Raw genomic sequence first — 8997 nt, forward strand, 5'->3', positions numbered from 1 at the left:
TAGTAATTCAGTATGGAGGGTGATAAAGAAGACACACGCAAAGATTTAAATTTGAAATATGAAAACCATTTATTTTTTTCATCAGGGAATATTTTCACAACGAAGAGACACACTTGTTGTTTATGCCCTCATGTTCCCCAAGGCCCACCACATTTGGCATCTCTTTGGTGGGGTCATTCTGCTTACAACAGTCTTGCAGCACCTCAGAGCTCGCTTCATCTGAGGGTAAATGGTTCGTTAAAGGCCATTATTTTACTATCAAACAACTCAACAAATAAATGGTACATATGTAGTACGTAAATCTGAATTTGAATTAATGAGAATAACTTAATTCCTATTGACTAATGTCAGTTCGCGTGGTGGGAAGGAACAGAATGCAACACGAATAGTTTGGCCTTATGATGCCGCAGTGAGCTGTGGTGCCAGGAGCAGAACTTGCCTGAGGAGCAGTATTTGTTGATCAGGATGTGCAGGAGAACAAAGACAAGCACGTAGATCAGATCGAACACGCCCACCACGAGGAAAGCGATGGACCCGCCCTTGGTGTTGTAGAGCAAACCGCCCAGAAGCCCAGCCGTGGACACGCCTGTTATACCCGGGTATTACTTTCCCGTTCATTGGCCAGGAGGGTAAAGAGCTAAAAGATGATGCAACAACAGTGGGGAAGAAGTGGAGAGAACACAAGTGAAACTCACCAATGTAGAAGGTGGACCTGAAGACGCTTTGAACGGTGGCTAGGGCTCCTGGTGGCGAGATGTGGCTGGCGTAGGCACCCATGACGGAATGAAAGACACTGTAGCTGAGGCCATTAAGGAGCTCTATAGGTAGGAAGTACCAGGGATTGCTGACAGTGTAGTAAAGGCAGCATCTCAGACCTGTGCTGAGCACCGACGTGATGAGCACACCAGTGTATCCCAGCCACTGGATTATCACCCCTGTCAATAGGATAGCTTGATTTTATTTTATATATTTATTGATATATGGTCGTAAAAGAGGTGATGTGTCCAAAGGCAATACAATAAAAATGAGGTGCCATTCCTTAAATGAAAAACGCATATCGATTGTTCTAAACTGGAGAATAATAAGCGTCTTGAAATTTTAGAGAAGAGGTTACTTTCACTTCCCTTAGACATGAAAATGTTATTCTAAGTAAAATTTGCAACAGGATTGCATTTTAATTAAACGATAATAGATTCCATACTAAATTCTATTCACAGATTGTATTTTCCATCATCTAATTAAAAACTATGTAGATCGGACAGTCTATATTATTTTTTCATTAAGCCTCACTTGTGGTTAGTCGATTGGCTTTTCAGCGTTATCTGCACCGAACACACTCTTGTCTTACCTGAGAGGAAAAAGAATGGAACCTCTCCCCCGAAGGCTTCAATTCCTAAAACTAATCCCTGAAGGAGTTTGAGCGCAGGAAAGTCAGGGTTCCATGCTAGGGTGATGTCATCCACCAACATTAGTTTGAATATCCACACGATGCCAAGCGACGCGCCCATCACGTACACGGTCATCTGATGACATAAACACTTCGTCTCAGTGGACACAGCCTTCACACAAACTGATTCTCGGATGGCAATAGATGAGTTCATTAGGAAATACATTGATATCAATACTACTCTACATTCAAGAAGTTTAGAAGAGAATCAGACTAAGGACGAGAAAAAAGAGGAACTAGAGTAATTACTAGGAAGAGAAGGACTTCGGGATGCACAAGTATGTTGCCAACTTCTCCCATCTTTAATTTGTCGTCACTGGAGTAAGGAATCTTCATCCTTGCCACCACCAGGATGTCTGCTGACATGAGAACAATGCAGGAAATGACGGCGGGAAGGTAATCCTTTTGTGGCAGACCCTGAGAATAGATGTCGACAAGCGCCCCTGAGACGATGGCCATCACGCCCATGCCGATTGTGCCCCACAGACGCTGCCGCCCGTACAGATGCCGCTCAGAACCTAACGCCAGGAGAGGAAAGGATTCATATAGTTGACGGTGAGGCTGGATTGTTATACTACTCGTTCAAGACGATGGTGATGATGCTGATGCTGATGATGATGATACAATAACCATGATGAATTCGTTATCGTCTCCGTCTTCGTCGTTGTTATTTTTATTGTTGCTGATAGTAGTGGTAGTATTTGAGAAAAAAAGAGGTATAGAAAGCCACTTACCTAGGATCTGAAAACAGACAGAATCTGTGATCATGATACAAGTATAGATTCCAGTCTGTTCGAGCATGAGGGCGAAGATGATGAACCAGAACTGCGGGTAGCGCAGGAGGGAGGTTACATCCTCGCTTTCCTCCAGGATCCCCGTTGTCTCTTCACCGGGCGGCAATGCGAGGGGTGCCTGCTGACTCTCTCCAACTGTCATCTCTGGGTCCATGCTCCCCAGCTCCACGGACAACGTGCTGCTGTTGACGAGGAAAGCGCTGGAATAGAATGTTGCATTTCCCAGCAAGGTGATGTTGAAAGCTTCCTCTGACGTTTGAGCGACGATTGGAAGCTCTGGTATCCAATACATGGCTAGAAGACCTGCTGTCAGGCTGATTATACTAGACAGGAAGACAGTGCGATAGGCCCTTAAGTAATCAGCCAGCGTACCGCAGATGCATTTGGTGATGAGACCCACTATGGGAAATATGGTCCACAGAAGCCCTACCGTCTGTGGCGAGACTCCTTTGTTCCGTACTATGAGCGGGAACAGCGTCGCCAAGGGTGCCGCACCTGCAATCAGGTATGAAGATAAGTTTGTCATCAAGCAGTATAACACAAAACATGCACTGGTGAGCTTAGCTATCTTCCACAACCTAGAGCAGTAGCTCTAGGTTGTGCGAATACCATTTGGAAGTCCTGTACTCTTCGTGCATACGAACGCTTCCAAAAAAAAAAAAAAAAACATAGTTCCAGAAAATATCAATATATTTACAAGCAGAACACACAAATGAACTAACATCAAGGAACATAACTCATTTTAATGCGAATGATGCATCTTCTCCACCAGCTGATCGATGGCAGATTATCTTGTGTAAGGCAATAACAAATTTTCTGATAAATGAATAAATTAAATTTAACTGAATAAAATAACATATGATCCCGAAAGTGCTTATGTACATATTTGTACATTTGTTTATTTGGGAAATAATTTTTTTTGTAAAATATCTTTTTTTGGACCATAATTGCTAAAGCAAGTCTTTGGATAATCCTTGTTATTTGTTGGCCCTTGCATTTAAAATGTTTATATTGTGAAATTGTGGTCAATAAACACTATCTATCTATATACAACCTGGAAGGCCTTCACATACTACTAGTGGTACACGTACCATAGGTTGGGAACCACTGACTAAGAGACTTTAGTGCAGGGGTTCTCAACCTTTTTCTTGTTAGAACCCCCCTAAGTTATAAAACCATCTACCCGAACCCCCAGTAAAAAGATATTGAACAATGCGTTAATTTAGTGACTGACACTAATTCATATAAATATGCATTGGTATTGCAAATGAATTTATTAGATCAGCCATCTAAGTAGGCCTGAAAATCTTCTTGTGATCCCCTGGCGGTTTGTGAACCCTATATTGAGAATCAATGCTCTAGTGCAACACATTACTCATAATTCTGACCGTCTTTGAGGTGCGTCTAACATTCTTGATCTTTTCCTATCCTCTATATTTTGTTTATGCTTTCTCTCTCTCTCTCTCTCTCTCTCTCTCTCTCTCTCTCTCTCTGGGTCTTTTAATCATAACATCATACCTGTATTTTCCAATATCATTCTAATTCCTCATCAGGATTCCACTACCTACTAAGATCCTACGCAGTGATGTTTTCCATGGACTCGTTGGCTTTAACTCTCGCAAGGCTTATGGATATCATGGTGTCCATCCTATTGTTCTCCAAAACGCTACATACTGCAAGAGATATCAACTCTTGATATGCTGTTGTAGGACGCATAAATCATATATTCAGCTGTGTTTTTATTATCTTTTTCGTATCTTTGTTTTTATCATATTTATCTATTTATTTACTATTACTTTTTTGCGGATGCCAAAGTGGAGGGATAGATTGAATAATGATATCTAAAAAACAAAAGACAATGACAAGAAATTTAAATCTTACCTTGATATCATAATATATCTTCCTATTAGTACAGCGGATCATGGAAACCATTGTGCACTTCATAGTAAAAGCATGAAATTTGGTCTGTATATACTTTAGGACATGCTGATTAATATTAGAAATGGAGGCATCGCAAAAAATGCGAATTTCCAAGATGGCTGCCAAATCAAATATGGCTGTCAGGTTTGTCAGGTCATTGCGAGAGGGAAATTTTGAACTCTACCTTCAGTCTCTAATCCAGATGGCTCCTTGGTTTTTTGCTCTTGACCATCACAACTATTCACGGTGGCTACCCATTCACATCAGGGATATGACCAACCTCCACACCACTCATCCAGACGTATTCCAACAGTTCAAGCAAGGAAACTTCGTGGTCTGGAAGACATGTAATAGATTTTCAGGAATGTCGATTGATCAAGCGCATGAGCAAAATAATGCTCTGGTAAAGGGTGAGGGCGGAGCCATTGGGCTCACAGAAAATGCTTCTGCTTTGAGAAGGTGGTCTGTAGGTGGACCCAAAATGGCTAGAGTGATTGTAGATTTTAAAAGCACCATCGACTGCATTTCTTGTACAAGAATACAGTTCCAGCACCACGAGGAACAAGAGAAAGTCCAATCAACGTTTGTGTCAGACGTCAAGAAACTTGCTCAGAGTATTCAGAAGGGTGAAAATCCTTTCGACGATGAAACTTCAGAACTGGTTGTTCTCTTTTCAGGAGACATCATTGACAACTCTGTGACAGAGACACTCTACCAGATTAACCAATCTGGCATTGAGCAGTACAACACATTTGTCAATGAGAGAATCATCAACAGATCAAAACCGTTGTCAGATCCAATTAAAAGGAACAACTTTTCGCTGATCTCAAGGCCTACAGTTAAGAAAAGCACAGTCCCTACTCAAGTATCTTCTTTGAAGCAAGACTGTAACTTATTTGCACGACTCTACATTGCTAGTCAGTCTCGAGAAGGGTCATTGGAGGAATTCTTTTCCCATGAAAATCAAACCTATCCCCCTGCACTTAGTCAGTTTGGAAAACTGCGTCCTTCAAACAAAAGCCTGCTGTTAAATTGCTTGGAAGACCTGGCAATGTCAAGTGATGCTGCTCCTGAGGTTGATGCGGTTATGCTAGATGGTCCTGCTGTTGTACACTTTTTGACTCCACAAAATTGCCGGACCTTTGCTGAGTATGCTTCCAAGATCTTCCTCCCCTTCATCCAAAGAGTACTGACCACATGCGACAGACTGGACCTTGTATGGGATGTCTATCATCAGGACAGTCTTAAATCTGATGCCAGGGACAAGCGAGGAACTGGTGCAAGACGACGAGTGGCACCAGACAACACAGTTCCAAGAAAGTGGAGTGAATTCCTAAAGAACAGTATGAACAAGACAGAATTGTTCCAATTTCTGTCTGATACGACTGTGTCCCTTGAGGTTGAAGAGCTTATCGTGGTGACATTAGGCACAAGGGCACTGACCAACAAGGAAGATGTTGCTGTTAATGAAATATCACCTTGTACACATGAGGAAGCCGACACCCGCTTGTTGTTGCACACTGCAAATGCTGTCAGACATGGCTATCAAAAGATCTCCATTAGAACCGTAGATACGGACGTTGTAGTGTTGGCCACTGCTCACTTTGCAACCATCAAACCACAAGAATTGTGGATTGACTTTGGAACAGGAAAAACAAGGCGTTTCATTCCTGTACATGAACTAGCCATGACTCTCGGTCCACAGAAGTGCACTGGTCTTCAGCTGTTTCACAGTATTACAGGATGTGACACAGTTTCTGCAATGTATGGTGTAGGCAAGAAAAAGGCCTGGCAACTCTGGCAAACATATGACCGCATCACGACGACATTTGCTAGCCTGTCATCCAACCCTCCACAAGAAATTTCTGACTCGCACTTTGCTGAACTTGAACGTTTTGTTGTATTGTTGTATGACAGAACTTCAGCTAGCACAGAAGTCAATGATGTTCGGCGAGTTCTGTTTACTCAGAAAAGCCGCACGATCAAGAACATCCCACCGACACAAGCAGCCCTTACTCAGCACGTGCGAAGAGCAGTATACCAAGGTGGGCATATTTGGGGCCAGGCGTTAATAGCTCGACCAGAATATCCTGATCCATCCGCATGGGGATGGAACAAGGAGCAGTCTGGCACAAGTACCACCTGGACACCATTGTGGTCGACCTTGGCTCCAGCTTCTGCAACGTGTATTGAACTGTTGTGTTGCGGTTGCACAAAGGGTTGTCATGGTCGATGCAAATGCCGAAGTGCTTCTCTGAAATGCACTGATCTCTGCAAATGTGCAGGTGATTGTTCCAACTGAATGTATAGAAAATTACAGTGGTGCAAACTTAATTGATGTATAGGTATATAAGTTATTTTCGCCTATTGCAGTTAGTCTTCTAAGTATAGTGTTTGGCGTATGTAGACGTCGTCTGGTTTTGAGAATTTGGCAGTTTACAGATGTATATACCTGATATCATAGAAAACTTAGGATAAACATTTTGTAATATGATACATTTGGGTGTTCTGTATGGTATTTCATACATTCATGATGTTCCAGGTTGAGAGTTTTCAAACATGTCCAGCTTTTTAAATGTAGCAGTTAGCCTGTATTGATGTTGTGCTTATGTTGTATTGATCTATAGTGTAAGAAAATATATCATTTGATGTTCATTGTTCGTAGATATAATGTTTGACTGTTTGTTGTTTGTGTTGCTAAGGATTTAGAATGTAATCCTAGAGTTTTGTGAACTGAACAACACAAATCATCTGACTGTGTCCTTGCATAGAATGGATGGTGGCAGCGCCGTGGGACACGGTCAGTCGCTGCTGCCATCTGTTACCATCTTGAAAAAATAAACATTTTTCCATGTCAAGCTTATGTAGTACATATGTTTGGTAAAAGAAATGTGTTTTTCTTAATTACAAGTATAATTTCCCAGATATTTATCAGAAAGACATTCAAAATTCGTGTTCCATGAAAAAAATCTCGATTTTCGCATGACCGCCATCTTTGTTTGGCCGCCATCTTGAAAATTTTTTTTTTTTTTCAAATGCCTCCATTTCAAAATTTCATTCGTGTTGGATAAAGAATCACCAAGCAAAGTCTCTTGCTTTTACTCAAAAGTGCACAATTTGGCCATTTTGTGTGTCTCATCCGCTGCACTATATATATATATATATATATATATATATATATATATATATATATATATATATATATATATATATATATATATATATATATATATATATATATATATATATATATATTGACAAGTGATATATTCTGACTAATATTCGTATATAGGTTTTGCAAGATAGATTGTGGAATGTTAGTTTTGCCTGTTGTTATCATTGTAATTACTTCTATGATGCAAAACCCTTGTAATATTTTGTGAATCGTAATGTTTGAAATAGAGAAATTATTTTAATAAATTTTGCTGCAAATAAAGTTCATAGTTTCAAGAGAAAAGGGAAAATAAACAGTGTCATGAACATTTAAGATAAATTATGTGCAGTCACGGAATTTCAGCTAAAATTAGTGTGGATGGAGAAGTTCAATTGAACATGGTAAGCGAATAGAAACTCAATAACCGATTATTATACGCTGAGCGGATACCCGCTGACTGCTCGGCGTCAGGATTGGGAACAGAGAGTATATAGTATAGTCCGTACGATTAGTACTGTATACACTAAAGCCCACTCGCCCAACATAACATAACATAACATAACATAAATAACAGGATAACAAAGGGCCACCAGGGCCCATCTAGGTTATCCTGTATCCGTCGCACAGCGACCTCGTCATCAGTACTTAAAGATACACTTACAAGTACACAATACATTATATACTAATTCTAAATATTTGGCCCATTAACAGGGCTAAGTCCTGCAGCGAAATCCTCTACAATTTGTGGTGTCCATACATGGGGATCATGTCTTATTTAACTATAGTAAATTTCTTATAAAAACTATCATGCAGTGCTATACATAATTATAAATCTAATAAATTTAAGTGCTTATCTAATCTGTTTTTAAACATTGTCAAACTAGTGCTATTTACAACCGTCTCTGGCAATGCATTCCAGAAGTCTACCACTCTATGACTAAAGAAATATTTTCTTATATCTAACCTGCAGCCTTGCTTTCTAATCTTCCTGCCATGATTTCTAGTCCTATTTCCTCCTCTAAGGTAAAGAAAGATCTCACATCTATGTAGTTTGTATCTGAGAACATTTTAAATAACTCTATCATATCCCTCTTATACATCTCCTCTCAAATGAAAACATGTTTAATTCCTTTAATCTATCTCTATACTCCAGGCGCTTTAATGCTGGTATCATCCTAGTTGCTCTTCTCTGAACTGCTTCTAACATGTTGATATCCTGCCTATAGTGGGGTGACCAGGCCTGTATGCAATACTCTAAATGGGGCCTAACATAGGAATTATATAAGCTACGCACCACTTCCTTACTTTTATAACTAACATTTCTATTTATAAAACCCAGGATCCTATTTGCCCTATTTCTTGCTTCTAAACATTGCTTTGAAAATTTCATAGTCCTGTCTATCACTACTCCTAAATCCTTTCCTTCCTCTACTGCCTCTAGCCAACATCCCTCCATCTCATAGTTAAAGTTTGTGTTGTCTTTACCTAAATGCATAACCTGACACTTTTAGAATTAAACTCCATCTGCCACCTGTCTGCCCATGCTATCAGCCTGTCCAGGTCTCGTTGTATTCTGTAATTGTCCTTTTCACCCTGTACTGCACATGCTATCTTAGTATCATCTGCAAACTTTGATACTTTGCTACTAATTCCTATATCTAAATCGTTAATGTACACCAAGA

The 8997-nt window shown here is 40.2% G+C and overlaps 1 protein-coding gene across 1 annotated transcript in view; it reads right to left on the reverse strand.

Annotated features, from left to right (window-relative positions):
- Window positions 1-94: 94 nt before the first annotated feature.
- Window positions 95-8997, reverse strand: part of LOC123499897 (major facilitator superfamily domain-containing protein 6-like) — a 9511-nt gene continuing 608 nt past the window's right edge. Inside the window, exons 2-7 of the mRNA XM_045248430.1 lie at window positions 2182-2736; window positions 1697-1965; window positions 1349-1523; window positions 696-935; window positions 440-586; window positions 95-219 (exon numbers count right to left, since the gene is read on the reverse strand). Of these exons, the coding sequence (XP_045104365.1) occupies window positions 95-219; window positions 440-586; window positions 696-935; window positions 1349-1523; window positions 1697-1965; window positions 2182-2736 (1511 nt within the window). The remainder of the gene's footprint in view (window positions 220-439; window positions 587-695; window positions 936-1348; window positions 1524-1696; window positions 1966-2181; window positions 2737-8997) is intronic.

Source organism: Portunus trituberculatus, chromosome 50, assembly GCF_017591435.1.
Source record: "Portunus trituberculatus isolate SZX2019 chromosome 50, ASM1759143v1, whole genome shotgun sequence".
In the NCBI taxonomy this organism is placed as follows: Eukaryota; Metazoa; Arthropoda; class Malacostraca; order Decapoda; family Portunidae; genus Portunus; species Portunus trituberculatus.